This window comes from Pteronotus mesoamericanus, unplaced genomic scaffold (assembly GCF_021234165.1).
Source record: "Pteronotus mesoamericanus isolate MK-2021 breed Mesoamerican mustached bat unplaced genomic scaffold, CSHL_Meso_final contig_53, whole genome shotgun sequence".
NCBI lineage: Eukaryota > Metazoa > Chordata > Mammalia > Chiroptera > Mormoopidae > Pteronotus > Pteronotus mesoamericanus.
Genome location: NW_026555195.1, coordinates 4169063 through 4188809, shown reverse-complemented (window position 1 = coordinate 4188809; position 19747 = coordinate 4169063). Strand labels below are relative to the sequence as shown.

Here is a 19747-nt window from a genome sequence, read left to right as displayed (position 1 = left end):
CACACGTGTTGGAGAGACTGTGTGGGACCATGAAGAGGTATAGGCTCAGGAGACACCCAGACCTGGGCAAGCTGACCTTTCTGAGTCAAATTTTTTCCAGCAGTAAAATCACACCTACAATACCTAGCTCACAAGGTTGTTGAAAGGATTGAATATAATCTCACACATAAAACACTTAAGAGGGCCTGGCACCAACTACTAGTACATGTTTAATAAGCATTAAATCCCTCTCCCCATAGCCCCATAGCCCCATAGCCCCACGAGGGAGTCAGGACAGGTGGATCAGAAGCCGGCCACGGGCACATTCACACTGGAGCCCACGCCAGAGCTCTGTGCCCTGCCTGGCACCACAGCACCCAGGCGGCCAGATTGGCCAGTGGTTCTCCCACCTAAGCAACTTGAGCGAGTGTCCGAGTCACCTGGAGGGCTTACTAGTGCCCTCACTTTGAGTTTCTGGGCGTCGACGGGTCCGGGGTGGGGTGAGGGTGAGGAATCTGCATTTCTGACACATTCCCAGGTTTCGCTGGTGCTGCCGGTCTGGGAGCACACTTTGAGAACCACAGAGACTAACATACAAACTGCACTGTCCCCTGAAATTCCACCATCTCCTCAGCGCCTCCAGGTAGCACGCATGGTCCCCCACCCCCAACCTCAGCCCCACCCCTCCGAACGGGAGACATGCAGAATTTTGAAGCATATCACTAAATGCCAGCTAATTCACTCCCAAATTATACATTGTGGATCAAGTGAAAGAGGCTAGTGCTGATATTACTCTTCTGGTTTGCTCCAGAGTGAAGCCAGGCCTCAGCGTCCCCTCTACCTAGTTGGCGCCTCCGGGTCCAGATGCATCAACTCTGCCCGCTGCCGCCAAAGTTCTCACGGCCGCAGGTGGAACTCCGGGTCAGAAAGCTCTGGCCACCCGTCACCATCCTCGTTTCTCCCTTCCTGGCCTCCTCTCCAATACTTCTGTTATATTTGGATTAACGGCAAATCTCCTTTGATCACTCACGCTGGTTGAAGCAGACAACCTGTTGCCACGTGTTTTATTATGGAGCCCCAGGGGAGTTCCTGCTTGTAATGCCGCCAGCTACTGTACACTGGCATTACCCACAGTCACTGAGCTGCTCATTCATTGTCTCAGAAGTTGCTTTTCAGTTTCTGATTTTTCAATAACAGGCTTCTCAGGATGCCCTTAAGCTTCCGAAATAAGCCGAAACCTGCTTTTCCAGTCATTTACATAGACACAAGTGACTGAGGAGGGGGAGAAAGGGAACGGGGTTCGGAGCAGCCGCGGGGCCCTGGGAGGCCCGCGGACAGCTTGGCGAGGCTGCAGGTCTGGGGAGCACAGGGGGAAGCGTGCTGGCTCGAGAAAACCTGACACCACGCGAATGATAAATCCTGAAATGCCTCCTGACGCCCGGGCTGCTGCTTCCCAGCCGGGGCGGGTATTCTGGGCACCAGCAAATTGTTCTGTCAGCAAGCCGCTCCCTCAGCTGCATTTTGTTAGGAAGCCTGTCACTCATTCCCCAGGCACAGCCCCAGAGTCCCGCCCTCTGAGGTGGCATCCTGCCACCGGGGACAGGTAAAGGGGGGGGGGAGGGCGCGTGCTGTAAGAGACCTGCCAGGAGCCAGGGCCCCCAGGGAGGGAGCCCTATCTCCATGAAGCTTGCTCCCCAGGTCTCTGTGGGGCCTGGACTCAGTGCCTGGTTCAGAGCAGGTGCTCAGTTACCAGTTGTTTCAACTGAGGCCAGGAGCTTTCTGACAGGCAGGCACTTTCCACCCTCTCTCTCCATTTCCCACTCTCCCCCCCAAATGCACATTTCACAAATAATCCAATTAGCCACAAAGAGCAGCTGTTCTTTTTCTTCCCTGCTAAATCGTACACCCTCCCCAACACAAAGTAAAAATAAATAAATAAATGAAATGAAAACAAACAGACTCACCAAAAAACCAAGGTAGTAAAACTTACTGCTAACTTTCAGACACACCTGATTTCATCAGACTATTTCCCATGGAGACCGAACATTATGAACCAAAGGTGGGTGCTAGATAAAAAGAGATCAAAAACAAATGCTCCAGATAAATTTAAATTTCCAATAAACAACAAATAAGTTCTTAGTATAAGTATGTGCTACGTGTCACCAAAAAGTATTTGATGCTTATCTGGAATTCAAATTTTGGGGGGCATCCTGGATTTTCATTTGCTAAATCTGGCAAATCCAGAAAAAGGGGCTATGCATTTACTTGCCTACTTTACATATTTTCATGGGTTTCAGGCCACCAAGCTTGCTTTGTCCTGGTGTTGTTTTGGGGTTTTTTTGTTTGTTTGTTTGTTTGTTTGTTTGTTTTTCCTTTTTCTTCTCCCCTAAGGTGGGAATATTCCAGAGAAACTGAGGCCCCTCCAGTCAGGGCAGGACCCATGATTTCTTCCCCTCCCCCACAGAGCCCAGGGGTGTCGGCCCCTTCTGGACAGGGCTCCCGCCATCTGTGTGCCTCACAGCCCCCTACGCCGGTGGTTGTCAGAACGCAGCGTCAGTCAGCCGAAGGGCTTCGTGAAAGGCAGACGGCAGCATGTCAGAAAGGCCTGGGCTCTCTGCTTCAGGGCCCACGCTTAGCCACAACCCTAACGACCTAGGCGGCTCAGACCCCACCCTCTTCCCCTAATGCAGACTAGAAACAAGGACACTGCGAGGGCGGATCTGTCTGATGGCTGGCGCAGGAATGCTCAGTGAGAGAAGGTTTCAAAACGGTCTTTTGCTTTTCAGCCTTTACATTCTTTCCCTGGCCTTATTCACGCCATCACCCTCAACACAGAAACACCTGTGTATGCGTTGCACTGTGCTGATTCTGCAGCAAGGGTGTTACCCTCAGAGAACAGCGCGTGCAAAGGCACTGTGCTATGAAAGGGCATCAGCGTGGGCGTCAGGGTTCAGGGTCAGCGTCCGGGTCAGCGAGGCAAAGTGAGGCTTTGCCTAAAAGGCAGAGCAAGGAAGAGGCCGGGGCAAGAGAGCAAAGGATGCTCCGTGCCAGGTGAAGGGACATGGGCTTTACCTGGAACGCTATGCAGAGCTGGTGAAGGTTTTAAGTAAAAGACCAATGTGACAAAATGGGGAGGCAGGGGGCATTTAGCAAGATAATTAATAATCGGCAATATGGAAGATAGGGTGAGCTGGGATGTAAACTGGTAGCAGGAAACCTAGCAGGAGTCCAGCAAGCAATGACTTAGGCCTCAATGAGACCTCGGCAAAAGGTGGGAGGGGAGGGGCCCACGCTGGAGAGCGCTCCCAGGTAGAAGGGAGCTAAGGGGGTGAGTGACGACAGGGGAAGCATGGGAGGCGTGGCGGGGAGCTGAGGAGGACTCCCGTGGGGAGGCGCAGTCGCTGATGTCTGGGCTGCTCAGAAGACTTCGAACAATTGTTGGCTTTTACTTCTGCAACACGTATTGAGTTACACATGTCACAAACATAATTCAGTTAAACACGAAACTATATTTCAAGGGAGTTTACATATCCCATTTTACAGCTGAGGAAAATAAAGGCTTGAGAAGAAGAACTAAATTTCAAAAGCTGGAGTTACTGATAGAACTAGGATGAGAAAGGATATTCTGATCATTGTGGAGATCAAGAAATATATTTGTTGTAAAAATGCTCTGTAAACTGTAAAACTGTATCTTTGTAATTTCTTAGGGAGTTAATGCAAGAAAGGAGTTGAGGATGATTTTTGAATATGCTTTAAGGATGGGCTGCTGCCCTCTCTAAATGGTAGGGCCAGAACCAGAAAAAGGGATGGAAAAATAAGGTAGGAGTAGATCATGTTATATCTTAAAAAGCCAGAGAAAAGAGAAAGCCATGAGGAAAAGGGTGATTAATACCACGTGGGATCTTTTTCATGTACTAGTCAGCTCTTTTTCTCATCATACTAGTAACTACTTCAGTTCTTTTCTGCTCTCTGAAGAGCCAGCCTATAGATTTGTGCGCACACACATTAACCTGTACATACACATGTGCAAACACACATCTTTCACGAATTATGCTCAGATTAAAAAAGCCACCAAATTCAAACTCTTTCAACTTCCTGCCACCAAGCTTAAATCTTTACCTGAATCCACACTATGCCAAGGACAGCTAATCACCTCCATCTCCTTTTCCATTTTTCTTTATTGGGGTAAAATATAGATAACATAAAACTTACTGTCTTAACCATTTTTATTTAGCATATAATCCTGTGGTGTTAAGTACCTGTGCGTTGCTGTGCAACCATAGTTACCATCCAGCTCTCTAACTCTGCATCATTCCCAAACTCTGTATCCATTAAACAATAACTCCTCATGTCTTCTTCCCCCCAGGCCCTCGTAACTCCTGCTCTACTTTCTGTCTCTTGAATTTGCCTATAATAGGTACCCCATATAAGTGAAATCATACACTATTTGTCATTTTGTGTCTAACTTACTTCACTTAGAACAGTGTTTTTAAGATTCATCTATGTTGTAGCATGTATCAGAATTTCACTTATTAATTTCATTAAGGCTGAATAATATTTGACTGTATGTCTATACCACATTTTTCTCATTCATTCTTTCATTGATGAACACTTGTGTTGCATGAACTTCCAGCTATTGTGAATAATGCTGCTATGAACATCGGTGTACTTCCAGATTTTAAAGGTATATACTTAGAAGTAAAATTATTAGATCATATAGCAATTCATTTTCCTACTTTTTGAAAAACCACTAAGCTTTTTTCCACAGTGGTTATACCCCTTTACATTCCCCCTAACAAAGCACAAGTGTTCCACTTCAATTTCCCCACATTCTTGCTAACACACATTATATTTCTTTTTTAAAAAAAATCATCCTAATTGATGTAAAGTGGTATCTCATTATGGTTTTGATTTGCATTTCCCTAATGATTATAGATGTTGAAAACCGATGGTGAGATGCCACAAATTAGGCAGCAATATCTTAATCATATGTGTGTTGTATGGGCCTATGGAACTCTTCCATCCTTGTCCCTCCTTTCATGCGACACGGTAATTGTGTCTTAATATCCATCTTCCCTTTCTTCCATGGTGATAGGCCCCTGGATTTGTCTGGGCATGTGTTCAGCCAAAGCGGATAAAATGCATTTCCCACATTCCCTGCATTGCAGCTTGGCAATGCGACTAAGTTCTGGTGAAGGGGGTGTGAAGAAGAGAGCCATGGGGTGGGGGAGCTCTCAGGAAGGACCCTTCTTTAGGAAACAGTACGGCTGTGCATTCCACCTCTTCTTCTTCCTCTCCTCTTCCACGTCACAGCCTGGCACACAGGAGCTGCCATCTGAGACCTCCGGATCAAGGTCACGTACAACAAATCCAAACCACAGAAGGATCCGGGCCCCTAAGTTTGGGTAGTAATACCACACCAGCCATGAACCAAGTGGAATGTTATTGTAAACAGAGAGGTAAACTTCTGTCTTATATAAACCACTTTCATTGTGTAGTGTCTGTCATTTGCAGCTGAATCCAGTCATAGTGAATAGTCTCAATTATGTTCATCCTTTCTTACTTTAACTGGTAATGATATTGTTCTTTCTCCTGCTCTTCGAGATTCATTCTGCTACCTGTGCTCAAGATTTGCCACCTGTCCTGGCCTCTCATGTTGCCTGAGGGACCTCAGCCTCTGCCCATAAGCATTAAAGAGCTATCTCCCATCTTAAAATACAACAACATTCTCCCCAGCTGCAACCTCTCTTTCTACTTTCTCTCTTTTTTACAAAAATTAAAAATTGAAATAATTATCTAAATATGTTCTGTCCTCACCCCGCCCCACTTTTATCCCTTGCACCATGACTTCACCCCACAAAATGCTTTTCCCAAGGGGTAGAAGACATTCTTGCCACTAACTATAATCTCACTTGATCTGTCAGCAGTGTTTTCATTGCTGATGTTCCTGCCTTCCCCAGACAAATCCTTTGACTTCAATGGCAACACACTCTCCTGATTTTTCTCATGTTTTTAACTGCTTCTTATCAATTATCTTTCCAAAATTTCCCCTATTTCCATTTCTTAAGTATGAGTAGCCTGCCCTCATTTCTCTCAATATACTGTCTAGTCTCTTCATGGGTAATTGATGGTATCTGTGCTGAAAACCATCTTTGTTCAAGCTCGGCTATCTCTCCAAAGTTCCAGAACCATCGAGCCAACTTCATATTCAAGACCTTTTTGTCCAACAGTCACCTTCAAGCCCATAATGACCCAAATTGCATCCATCACTCTCTCTCTGAAATCCACCTGTGTGCCATTTACTGAGAAACTGGAAGTCCCCCTTCATTTCCCTTTACCAGTTGTTATCCTCTTTCCATCTCGAGGGCATGCCCCGTGACCTCCGAACTCTCTAGTACTCCCCCATCCCTCCATCTCTGCCACTCCCCCCCTGCTTACCCCAAGCCTATGGGCTGAAGTACCCTATAGGAGACTCCCTTGCCTCCAGTTTTGCCTTCTTTTAATTCATTTCCTGCACTATAACTAGAGTAACATTTGAACATTTTTAAGTAATGTAAATGATGCTACTTAACAATTAAAACTGAACATCTGATCACATTACTTTCTGGCATACACCTTCAAAACACTTCCTTCCGTCAATAGAAAAATTTGAATAAGACCCACAAGACCATTCAAGGCCTGACCTCTGCCTACACCTTCACCTACACCTCTTGTCTTTCTACCTGCAACCCTCTTCCCTTCCTCTCTTGAGCCCCCTAAACCACGTAAATACACACAATCCAGCCAGGATGGATACGGGATTCTACATTCCTACACACTCTCCTGCCTCTAGGTGTCGGAAGGTGCACTTTCTTCCACTTGTAACACTCCTTTCACCTCCTACCTGGTTCAATCTAGTCACACCTGTGTTTCAGTTTTACAGCTCTTCCTTCTAGAAGATTTCTCTGACCTGAAAAATCTCCTGGCTGCTGCCATAGCAAACATAACTTGTTTTTATCCCAGCACTTACCATGTTGTATTAAATTGTCTGCGTCACTGACTGGGAGAACTATGTCTTGTTGCCTATGGTTAGTACACAGTACAGTCTGAATAAATCATTCTGAAATGGATGAAATATAACTGCAAGTAACTGCTTGGCCATTCTCTTGGATCTGCTATGTTGCTTTTTTAAAATTCACTTTGGTGATGTGGCGATGACATGTCTGCATCCCTGGGGGATGGCACAAAGCTGACAGAGATGGCGCATCAGAACACAAAAATAATCTATGTTGATTTAAATAATGGACCCCAGGTACAATGGAAGTTTAAACACTTAAATCTTTAGAAAGTTATCATAGACAAAGATAGAAGTCTTATTTAATACCATTTTTGTCAGAGGAATGAGTACAACATCAATATGAGCCAATACTGTAGTGTATCTGGGAAAAAAAAAAAAACAGAAAAGAAACTACTGCAATAATAGACAGAACTAAGAACTACAAAGTCCAAAATACGGTAGGTAATAGTCCACTCTGCACTTTGCCAGTCAGTCTGCATCTGGAACAGTCTGTCTGATAATGCCTTTCAATGGATCATTACTAAACTGGAGCCTGTTCAAAAGATAATGATCTGGATGATTAGCGGACTAGAAGCTATACGTATGATAATCATGAGAAGAAACTATGAATATCAAGACAAAATAAATAGGTCCATGATAGTCATCTCTTAGAAAGTGGATCACACAATATTATGTGTGTTTTGAGTAGCTCTAATTGGCAGAAGTTTGGAAGAGGCAAATTTTTGCTCCATGTAGATTTATTAGAATTATATTAAGCTGCAAGTAATAGAAACTTAATTAAATAGGGATTTTTTCATAAGTGATAATAAGTATGGAAATATGTATTCCAGAGCTCGTACAATTGTTACATCATCTTGAACCTGAGGTTCTTCTATTAGATTGAGTCACATATTGTAAAAGTATCTATACTCCACTATTTTTGATTTATCAGAACAGCAAGCTCATTTGGTTCCACCTAAAAGCTTCCTTCTTTGCCATTCTCGATGGGTGTTGTTGGTCCTCCTGTTTGTAAGTTCTCTTCTAGACCTGCAGGTCGTATGCCAGTCCCTCAGTCAAGAAGACAGGGGAAGGGGAAGATTCCAAAAAGCACAGACTTCCTAAGTACAATTCTCAAAACCCCGCCTGGTACATGTGGCTTTATATTCCATTAGCCTGAGTGGCATCACATGGCCTTAACCAGCTATAAGGGAATGTAGGAGGTGACTATTTAGAATGGGCATATTGCTGCCCTGAATGAATTTAGAGCACTGTCTATAAAGAAAAAAAAAATTGGTATTGGGGAGGCATCATGAATGCCTGTGAGAACGGTGTTTTCTCACAGAGTGCATCAACTATGAAAAGGGGTGATAATATCAGCTATTCTCAGCTGTATCTGCATGATATAATTGCCTGTAGTTATTCTGACCTAGTCAATGAGAATTTGTGTGAGTTGGACCTGCGCAGCTGCTCCTCACCATCTCCCCAGGTAATCCCGACCACCAGAACTGGAGGCCACCGCCAGGTAGCGTCCGCTCACCAAAAGTCCCTGAAGCTGTTGAACAGGAATGGGTCAACATCACTCAGGTGGGAGTGTTGCCCTGAGTGGGAGACTGCGCCAACTCCAACTCACCACTCTAGGAGTCTGTAAAAAAAGTTGTTCGATTTGATGATTCAATTATTTTGGCCTTTGGCAGTGCAAGAAAGTAATAAAAATGGCCAAAAGACATTTAGATCCTTCTATTAGGAAGTTTTAAGGGAAGAGGAAGGAGAACTACAGAACAATTAATTATTTGTTTTCAGAATTAGCAAAATAGTTTATCCAACTACGATGTCTATGCATCTCAATTGCATTGAGAAAAATAGCTGTCGGTTAATCTCTTCCATGCCTGGGCCAAGTTGCCTTCTGACTGTTGAGGAGGAGAGTGAAAGGCTCTTATGGAAAGTTTTGTCGAAGGAGGAGGAAGAGTAGATCTGAAGAGAAGATAAGAAACATTTGACCATTTCATCTTTTCCAACGAAACAGATCCATCCAGCCACGGTACTCTTCTCTTAGACCCAAACTTCCCTTGCCCTGCTTGCTCCCTCTGATACCAACATGAATACTACTCATCTGATCTATTGAACACTAGAGTAACTATTTTCTGCTCTTGGGTAAATTTAGCCAGAAATACTGAGCTCATCTACCATTACCTAGGTGCCTATAACATATGGCTTATTGCTGATTGTAGCCCCGAGGGGATTACAAATATACAAGATTCAGAGTCCAAAAAAGGTCTTGTCAGAAAGAAGATAGGAGTTGAATCCTATAGGGTGACTTCAGAGAAGGTGAGTTCTAAAGTCAGGTTGTTGTATACATGCATAAACGAAGGGAGGGTTGAATAACATTTCACTCTAAGTGAACAGAATTATATGGCTCTTGAAAAACCTAACAGGAGTCTCAGTGCTCTCTCTCTTTCTCCTCCTTTCTTTCCACCCATAGACACCAAGTGCCACATTGTGCCAAGAACTCTGCTGGATGTGCTAGGAAAGTAAAGGTAAGTCAGTCAGGTCCTGAACTCCAGGAGTTCACAGTCTGTAAGGGAGATAGACACGTAAGCAGGTAAACACACAAATGGGTGGTGGATAGAAGAGGCTTCAAAAGGAGGCTGAGCCTGGAATTCTGTCTGAATTATAAGTATTTGTGAGGTCGACAGGGGTAGCCTCAGCAGAGGAACAGTTGTGCACTTGTGTCCTGAGGGGAAAAAGGCAGAGCCACCCCCCACCCCCCAGCCCCTCCTCACAGGAATCCATGGAACCGGAGGACATGGGGTCAGGAGAGAGGCTGGCAACCTCCGGCCGGACCCTTGGCACATCGCGCGCCTCTTCTAAGAGCGGAGACTTTATTCAGTTTGGATTTAAAATAAGGAAAGGCCATCTTCTATGAACAAGTGGGAGAAGAACACTTGAAGAAGGACCCGGAGGAACCAAAAATACCTTTAGAAAACGGCAATCAACACAACCTCGCATGGTTGATTATATAGAAAATAGGAGGAAAGCTTGGAATATTTGATCTAGTGATGAGAAGATCTGAGGGAAAAGGGAAGGGGATCTTGTTTTCCAATATTTGAAGAAAAGTCACGGTGAAGAAAAACTATTCTCAGTAACAACCATAATACTATTAAATAATATTTATTGAGAGCTTACTATGTGCCAGGGAAAGTTCCAAGCACTTTATCGGCAGCAATTTATTTCATCCTCCTAACAGCCTTAAAGAAAATCGCATCATTAGCTCCATTTTATAAAAGAGATAACTGAATCACACAGAAGCTGATCAAATTGCTAAAGGTTTCAAAGTAGGAAGGGACCGAGCCAGCATCTGGGCCCAGCTATGGTACAGCCACTATGGTATAATTCCTTTCCAGGCATTCCCCTTGTCCTGTGACTTCCTTTTCTTCCTGGAGAGTCAGATACAATAGACTATCTAGAGAGATATAAGCTCCCCTCTATTGGAGTTGGAAGCTAGGGGATCCCTCTAGCTGCATTTTGGAGATGTTAGAGTTCAAAGAGAGGGATTGGAATAAATCATCCTGAAATTTCCCCTGGGCTTGAGCTCATTGTGACTCTGGGGTTGGCCAACTCAGCAGTGTGAACACTTTGGGGAGGCAGCAGAGTGAACACTCTGTGAGGTACCCAGTGGCCGCCCTTGGCACCAATCTGCACGCCAGCTCCGTTCCGCATGGGCCCCCGTAGCTCTGCTGACTGCACCAAAACAGGCGAGTTTTCACGGCTGCATGAGCTGCAGGAATGGGCCTGGCTTGGAGAATGGAGCCGCAGGACTTCTGCCTAACACCCTAGCTGCAAAATTGCCCCCGAGGCTCTGAGGCTGAGCCTTTGCCAGGAGCAAGAAGAGCGGTGGGAGCAGTGTGCTGGATAACCCATTCCTGGGCAGGGAAACAGAGCCCATGGCGATCTTCTTCACGTGAACGGAGCTTCTTCCAAACTCACTGTTGTTTACCACTCTTGAAGTCCAGCGGATGCATTCATTTTTAAAAAATCTTTTTATTGTGGTACCATTACAGCTGTCCCCATGTTCTCCCATTACCCTCCCCTGCCCTACCCACCCCACTCCTTCCACATCCAATTCTCCCCGCCATTGTCGTTGTCCATGGGTCCTTTATACATGGTCCCTGAACATTCATTCTTGGCCCACATTCAAATGGCTCCTGAGTTTCTCTTAGGGGATTGATCGATTAAGAGTCATTATCATTCCTGATTCCACGTACCTGAAATGCTGTGACAAGTTAATCTTTTCCCCCCATCCTAAGAATGCCTTACAGATAGAGACATAGATTAATATATAGATATGTGACATAGTCTATACGGTACAGTATGCAGTGTTTGTGTGCACACACAGCATTCACACGTCCTGACTTTGGTCGCCAATCTGTGACTATGTTTATATTCTTAGCTTCCTGCAAGCAGAGGCTGCTTTTGGATGTTTTCTTGCAGCACCAACTACCTCTCAAGCACTACACTCAAAAAGGCTATTTGCAGAACTGCAAAATGTTGAACTTGAAATGAAACTCGAAAATCTTCTAGTCCGACTGTTTTGTTTTAGAAATATGGAAACAGGTTCACAGAGGGGATGTGTCCTATTCAAGGTCATGGAACATTCTCGGTTGGTTTTAGAGATACAGTTTTCAAACCTACCCACAGATTAGAACCTCTTAGAGAGCTTTTTAAAACATCAATATGGGATCCCATCATGAAGAGATTCTGATTTAATTGGTCTGGGATGGAGTCCAGGCATTGGTATTTTTATAAAGCTTTTCAGGCGATTCAATGATACACAAAGTTTGAGAACCACTGGCCTAGAGAATGGGAGTATTGCAAATAAGCACACATTGTACCTACTTCTCTCCTGAAGACCTACCAACGTCTAAGATGGGGTCAGAAGATAGAGAATTGCTTTAGGCTGCTTCACTTGGAAGAGTCATAGATCCATGAGAAAGGTTCTTCTACATGATAAAAGCTAAGAATAATCACCTCCACCAATCTGGAAATGCAGGTACAAGCAGTCAGGTGAGTGACCTTCCCAAGGCACCCAGCGGTGGCCACCGTGCACAGAGTGAGCACAGGAGAATCTGTGTTCCCTTCAGGTACATAGAGCTGAACACACAAGTTGATGGATTGAAAGACTTGTGTCCCTACCACAGCACAGCACCAGAGGATTTTATTATCCCAGGAACCCTGAATGCGGCCGTGTGAATGGGCAGCAAATAAGCAGCTTCTCAGAAGGGAGGCTACCTTAAATCCACCCCAAAATAGGAATCCCTCACAGGAGTTCCCTGAACTTCATTTACCTCATCCAGACCAGCAGCCTGAGGCAACTCCTACCTTGACTGACATGTTGCCTCCTCTTACCTCGTTTGCCCTCCAGTCTGTGTAGAAGGCAGGGCACAAAAAGGTGGATAGGCCAACAGACCAGGTGTGAATGGTGGCAAGAAACAACCAGTAACTCCAATGTCAAGAGGCTGTGGTCACAAAGCAAACCAACCCACACCATCCACGTAGTAACTGAGGGTACAGCAAACATCCAGGAGCCCTCCTTGGCAGGGGACGCCATGGAGCAGCGAAGGCAGCAGCTCCACTTTTTGTTAACCCAGAGCTAGAGCTATGCGTGCTCCCTGGCACTCCCGATCTCCAAACCAGGGTCAAGGGTTAGTTGCTTTCTTGCTGCCCTCCATCACTTGCACAAAAAACAAGCGGCTGTGTCACTGAATCTTCCCCCTGCTTCCGGTGCTTCTCTTGGGGCTTCCAAATGTATTAAAAAGATGGTAAGCCAAGCCAAGTCTGGAAGGTTGTACTCTGTCTTCGGTCTCATTCTATAGTTGGTTTTAGTCACTGCTGTATTCTAAAACAATACATGGAACATAAGAGATGCACAGTAAACCTGTGCTGGGTGATTGAGCTAATGAACAACTGAACAACTAGATGGAGCCTGTGGGTTAGAATTTGGTGGCATCGCCAAGAGAAGCAAAGGAAACACCTCTAGAGAGTGAATTTGAATGAGCAAGTGAAGCTAATGCCAGCCAGTCTTTTGATCAGTCTTTTATTATTGTAAAGGGCAATACTCTTAGAGAAGCCAAAAAAAAAAAAAAATCAAATTTAGTTACCTAAGATGTTCTTTGTAACAAAGCTGAAGAATGTGTTTTCCAATATTTGATTTCTTAGCTTGACAGTCTCTCTTGAAATACTCTCTTCTCAGCAATGAAAATGTGAATCTTCGTTGGTTTGTTTTGCAGTTTGCAAATGACTTACAGAGCTCTTCTGGCAGGCTTGCTGTTTTTCTTCTTGCAAATAAACAAAAGGCTGTTTCTCTAATCTGACTTAAGCGGGGAAGACTCTGTGATCTGCCGGGGTAGTTTTGGAAGGAGGAGAAAAGGAGGGGCAAGTGGAAAAAAACGATGAGGAAAACTGGAACAAGCCGGGCATAGAAGGTGAGCACAAGGCAAGACAGAGGCAGGATAAATTGGATAGGGAGAACTGGAGTGTGAGGAATAGCAAAGAGCTGAGGACTGTAATCAGTGGGTTCCCAGGTACAGCTATGAGGGTGGCAAACTTGCCCATTGGTTCACTGGTCCTCCCTCCCTCTCTCCCTCCCTCCCTCTCTCCCTCCCTCCCATTGCGCCATGTCATCTGGGCTCCTTGTGAACTAGAAAGACAGACTGTCCCCTCCTTCTTCTAGCACGCCTGCATGAAGCGAAGCAACCCCTGCCAGCATGACCTAGATCTGTCAGCTGATCAATTATTTTTCCCATAGAGGAGAAGGAAAAATGAAAAGAAGAAAAAAAGGGGGGGGAGAATGGAGAGAAAAGGGGGAGAGAGGGCAAAATGAGAGAGGGAGAAAAAAGGAGAGAAAAAGATGGAGAAATGGGGAGAGCAAATGAGAGGTAAGGTGAATCAACACACACATCTTTTAAGTTTAAACAGCAAGAGCAAGAGCAGGCTTAATCCTAAAGGTCACAGAAATAAATACATAAAATGAATGAGAAAGCTCTCAGAGGTTACTGATGGAAATCATGGTCAAAGCAAAAGAGAGAGTCTTCTTTTCCCACCTTTTCCCAATCCAGGTCAGAGCTGGTTTTCTTCCCTCTAAAACTCCTAGCTCCATCTTCCGCCTTCCCCACTCTCCCCGCTCTGCCATTCCCGCTGCCGGCATTGCCTCTCCCTGAAGAAGTCTCCTCTTACAAGAGGATGGGAGGTAGGCTCCCTGCCTGCCTCTCCTAAAGCTCCCCGACCTTCCCCGACGCACTGTCCAATGAAAGAGGACTTTGCAGGAGACACTGGGGAGGAAGGCTAGGATGGCCGAGCCCAGCCCCATGCAACCTGCATGCCATCGATTACCTTATGTCTGCGTGTTTTCATTTTTTATGTTTAATTTGTTTTATTGAATTTCAAATGACTATAGATATAAAATAAACATGCAACAAGCCAACAGAGCAGAAAGGAAGTAAACTGCATAAATACAACCAGTCTCAGCATGGAGTTCCACTTAGCACCACATGTGTGGAGTGTTACAAGCATTAATGAGTCTTTACGACACCCAGGGGACTTGGTCCCCAGCCTGGCAGGCAGGTGGGGAGACAGGCTCACAGAGCCTCCCCTACAGAACACACAGAAAGCTGCGGGCTCAGACATACGCGTTCCCCACCGAGCTGTGCTCCGGCCACCAGCACTGGCTTGAAGTGTGGAAGGCATGCATATTCGCCTGAAGATTCTCTGCTGAGGTTAGATAGAAAGCAAAGTTGCGGGAGGTGCGGGGGGTTTTGTTTCACGTTGTTTTGTGCAATTTTCACCCTTCTACTTGGTGGGCTGCCGCAGGACATTAGCTCCAAACCAGAAAACCTGGGCCAGAGCCAAATGCCAGAGGAGATGTGGTCCCATCCGGAGTGTCTCCACCATGAGCAAACAGCCAGTAGCGCTGCACATCTTCTCAATTTGTTTCCCATTCTGGCCAGAATCACATGCTCCATACTGACTTGGAAACATTGTCACTTCCTAGGATATCAAGGGAGTTCACTTCCTCCCCGGGGTTAATTACAGCTGAAGCCAACGCTGATTCGTCTGGTCCTTTCCACACCATCAGCTGGCACCAGTCGGGGTCCCTGTATCTTGGGGCTGCAGGACCACATGCATGCGGAGGACAGAGCCCGGGGAACCGCTAGAACACACTCGGTCTTGAGAGAGACCCTTCCAGGACAGCTCAGCAGCCCTCCACAGAAGCACTCGAGCAGGGCCTCACTGAGAAACAACGGAAGTCAGGGCTTAGGCCCTGAAGCAAACACCTTGGGCTTGTATTTGGCTCTACAAGTGCCACATGGAAGGACTGGCATACAGCCTAGGCATTGCACCTGGTAACCAAAGCTGCAGCCCTAAGAAGGGCCCTTAGGCAGCAAGGCCTGCTGGTCCCCACAGGTGCTCCCCAGCAGCCTTGACCAAGGGCTCAGCGGGCCGTCTCCGAGCAGGGAGCACTGAGGTGAGCGACCTTTGCTGTGCTGTGTGCAGCTGCCTACAACTTGCACCGAGTTGGCAGCTCCAAGCACGGTAGCCAGGTCCACTTTGTGAAGCTCCTCCGTTCCCTTTCCCTGCCTTCTTTCAAATGTATGTATTTCCTTTATTTGTGGCCATGCTCCCAAGTGCCCACACGGCTTACACCAAGGCCCAGGGTCTCATCATCCCAAACTGATTTCTCATTTTGCCAGTAAACGTCATGGTCTCAACGCCCTCCCTCCACCTCAGCAGCACCGCCCGGCGCAGGCTGCTGCTGGCGCCCAAATGTTTGCCGTGAGTGGCAGGAACTTGGCCCAGCCACCCAGCTGAGTGGTCTCTGTGCTGTTGGCACTGAGTGAAGGGGAGTGTGAATTCAGCCTGGTCTCCTTTCCCTTCTACCTGGCCCTGTCTGTGTCTCAAGTGGGCAGATAAGTTGATGTGGAATGTGAGGGAGTGAGAGAAAATGAGAAGGTAAGACAGAAATCCAGCCAAGCTCATTGGAAGGTGTTAAAAGGAGCAGTAATCCTTCGAAAGAGAAATGGTTGGGTTTCTAGAAAGAGAAAAGCTGCAGTACCAGCAGCCATTCCTTCCTGAGCCTCTCAGTGGCAGGAGGTGGGCGGGGTGCTGTAAAGGACAGCGCCTAATCCAGCGCCGGCTCCTGTTCCACCCAGCGAGCAGAGCTGCTGCTTAATCAACCCCGGTGAGTCTTAGGGCCGGAGCCCCAGGGTGCTAATCACCCCCTTCCTTCCTCCCTCCCTCCTGCCCATCCCTAATCAGTGCTGATTCCCTCAGAAATCCCTCCCCCACCCCCCAAAGCTGGATCATGGTTGCTGGTCGGGCTGGGGGTAGGAGCAGGTCAGACAGGGGTCCATAACCTGCCACTAGCACCCAACACACCTTTTCCAGAAGGCAAGAAACCCAGGAAGTAGCAGCTCTAGAAAGAGCCAGCTTAAAACAAAAACAGAGGAGAAGGAAAAATTGCCTTGGAATGTGTACTGCATTCTAACTAGTCCCTCTGGGTCAACGCAATAGGGGCGGATTATTGCAGCCAAGCCCCGGGCTGCCTCAGTAATTCTGTAAGTTTGATCAGAGATAGCTGGCAGGACCCAGCTTCCGTCCCCTGAAAGAGAAAACAGCCTTCACCTTTGCTGGTCCCACCGCCATGTGGTGTGGGGGTTGTTGGGGGTCATTCTGCCTTAAAATTGGGCAGCCTTGTTCTGTTTTGACAGATTGAAGCCTGTTTAGAGCTGGCTCCGAGGTGGGCAGGCACAAATAAGGCCATTGTTTTTCTCAGGAAATTCAGAATTTGGGAGAACGCAGGGAGGTCTGAAGCTCCCCTGTCGCCTCCCTCCCCACCCCAAGACAGGAACAAGACCAGAGCCTCGGACCTCAGCCTGGAGAAATTCGCACCGCCGCTTTCTACTCGTCTATTCACAGATGATTCAAAGTATGAGCAAATATTATGCTTCCCTGCATTTATTTCTGATGAAAAAATAATCATGTATGCTAATTTATATGTAAATTCAGTTTGGCCCTGGGGCTCCTGGCATGCTGCCAGCGGGGCTGTTGGTGGTGGAAGTTTGGCCATTGTCTCCAGTTTAATGTTACAGATAGAAGAGACACATCTCGGGACAGATGGAAGACTATCAGGGACTTGGGACCTTCGCTTTCCCTTCCTCTGACCCCTCACTCTACCTTTGTTGTTAGCATGAGACAAGCCATTTCCCCAAGGGAGTCTGGCTCTGAACTCAGTTTCCCCATAGCCAGTGTTGGGGCCCTACGAGCCTGCGCACTGGGAGCAAGCAAGGTGCACACACCGATGCACAATCACACACACATTCACACACACATTGCTGCTGCTCCATGTTACGTAAGAGGAGTCATTCAAGGATGCCTCCAAGTTAGCTCCTTCCCTCTTCCCCCCACCGATGCCTCCATGGGAGAGCAGAGAGGTCCCGAGGCTGGGAGCAGCCGGCGACGCCAAGGGTACCCCTGCAAAATCCACCGCTGCGACTTCCTTGCCATCTGACTCAGAACCCCCCAGGCGCCCCGTGCCTTCCTCCTTCAGCCCCAGCCAAGGCTACACACACAGCGGGTTCTTCCCAGTGTGGTCCCTCTGCCCATGTTGTGTGGGTCCTGACGGTAGCCCCTAAAACTTATGATGAGGAGACCACAGCAGAGAGGGGTCAGCAGGACTAGAGGTGGGGACTCAGTCGAGACCACGAGAACTCCATATTGCAGTAGGAGAAAGCGGGGGTAGGACTCCCCATCCTTTTTCACCCTACGAGACCGAACTTTCCTCTGGGAATACAACTGCTCAGGACAGAGCTCCCACCTGGGACCCTCTTGGAGAGCCTGCGGGACCACCCGGGCAAAGTTTCTCTGCCTGCCTAGGTCCCTAGCAGTTCAGATATCTTTAACATGAAAAAGGCAAGCCAGATCCCTCCCCACCCCCACCAAAGGACAGGGCGGGTGGGAATAGCAGGTTTGTAGAAAATGCCGCTGCTGGAACGGAAGAGCTGGGACAGTGAGGGACCACACGGGGCAGCGAATGGACCCAGGGTTGAGGCAGATCCCAAAGGTACCCAACACAGCACAGTCAGCATCAAAACACACACTTGGCCCAGGAACAAGCCCAGCCCTCAACTGCAGCCCCCCCTGGCCTGGCTTCCAGACCAAGAATAAACAGAAAATTAGCATTCGACTCTTATTGCCTCTCTCCCTTCAACTTAGAAAAGCTTTTAGGAATTCCAGAGCCCCGTGCATGCGTGCGTGTTCCCACTGCCTTTTATCTGCTTGTTATGCTCCCCCACCCCTCACCGCCCCTGCCACAAACACACCCCCAAACACATTCAAAACTAATACAGTTGTTCACCGCGGCTGCAAATTGATTTATGCTTTCAAGCTGGATCTCCGATCAGAACCTTGCAGGATGCAGTTACCTGGTTATTTCTAGCCTGCATTTTCCTTTGCTCCCATTTGAAGCTTTGCAAGTTTACTGGCCGATATTTAAAGTTTCCTCTTGCAATTTTTTTCCCAGTAACATAAGCACCACATTAGCAACCCTGCTGCCCTCGGAATCTGTAATTTTCCCTTGCTTCTGTGTGTGCTCTGTCGTGTGTGTGTGCAAGAATGTACATAAAGCCAGGAAGACCAGCACACAGCCACGTACCTAAACAGGAGCACCAGACACCTTTTACTTATGCATATACATTCCCCCATTCCAGGAGCAGCCAGAATCAAATCAATATTCTCACAGCCTGGTAGGGAGGATGAAGTCCCAGCCATGCTGTTTAAACACTCTCTCCTCCACCTGCAAACCGCGCAGCAGAGCCGACTCGGGAGTCTGCGAATCACATAAAGCACACTGTACAATTCCTGGGTCTACTGTAGGCAAATCAATAGCAAGCTCTTACCTTGAAAGAGAAACAGAGCAGCCAGCCCCGTGAAGATTGCCCAAGAGATAGAATTGTGCATTTTTGCCTGGATGGTTTTCATGATTTTTTTTTCTTCTTCTTTTTCTTCTTTTTTGTCAGGTTCGGTATTTTCTTTCTCTCTTTCCTGACAGATTGCGTTGCTCTCAAGCTCCTGGAAGGAGGTTTAAATCCACTGTTTTGCTGAAGGACACAACAAGAAAGCCGAGGGTGTGCGAGAGTGTGACTTCTCAGTAATTATCTCTACTCATACTCTGGCACCGAGACACATCGTACAATCTGGCCCTGGACAGCCCTCCTACAAGCTGCAATCATTGGTTCTAATCCAAGGATTGACAGAGCTACAACACACGCGCGCGGGCACACACACACACTCTCAGGAATCATTTACTGGGCAAATCAGGCTAGCTGATTAAAGAGACAGGAGCCGGGAGAGATGGAATGATAAATGCCACTTTGCCCCTTCTATATTACTTTCATTTTTTAAACTGACAGTCTCAGAGCCCCGAGCATCAAAAAAAAAATCCCTTTCCTTCTGGCATTCCTTGGCCTCCTGAACTCAGATTCCCTTTGCTCTGGAAAAATCCCATAGCCGGCAACGGCTTAAGGGAAATTTTAAAGGGACATTTTCATGCTCAGTGAAACTTGCAAAGAGGAATCAGATTTCATTTGTTGGTACCTATTTTCTTCTCTGATAAAAATATCATTCAACGACAGATTTTTTTTTTCCCCCTCTCTGTTATCTTTCTCATATTCTCAGTCAACC

The 19747-nt window shown here is 46.8% G+C and overlaps 1 protein-coding gene and 1 pseudogene across 1 annotated transcript in view; both read right to left on the bottom strand.

Annotated features, from left to right (window-relative positions):
- NTM (neurotrimin) overlaps positions 1-19220 on the bottom strand; it is a 915694-nt gene extending 896474 nt beyond the window's left edge. Inside the window, exon 1 of the mRNA XM_054579464.1 lies at positions 18964-19220. Coding sequence (XP_054435439.1) covers positions 18964-19045 — 82 coding nt within the window. The 5' untranslated portion in view covers positions 19046-19220. The remainder of the gene's footprint in view (positions 1-18963) is intronic.
- Positions 4920-5027, bottom strand: LOC129075404 (uncharacterized; annotated as a pseudogene).
- Positions 19221-19747: the final 527 nt, after the last annotated feature.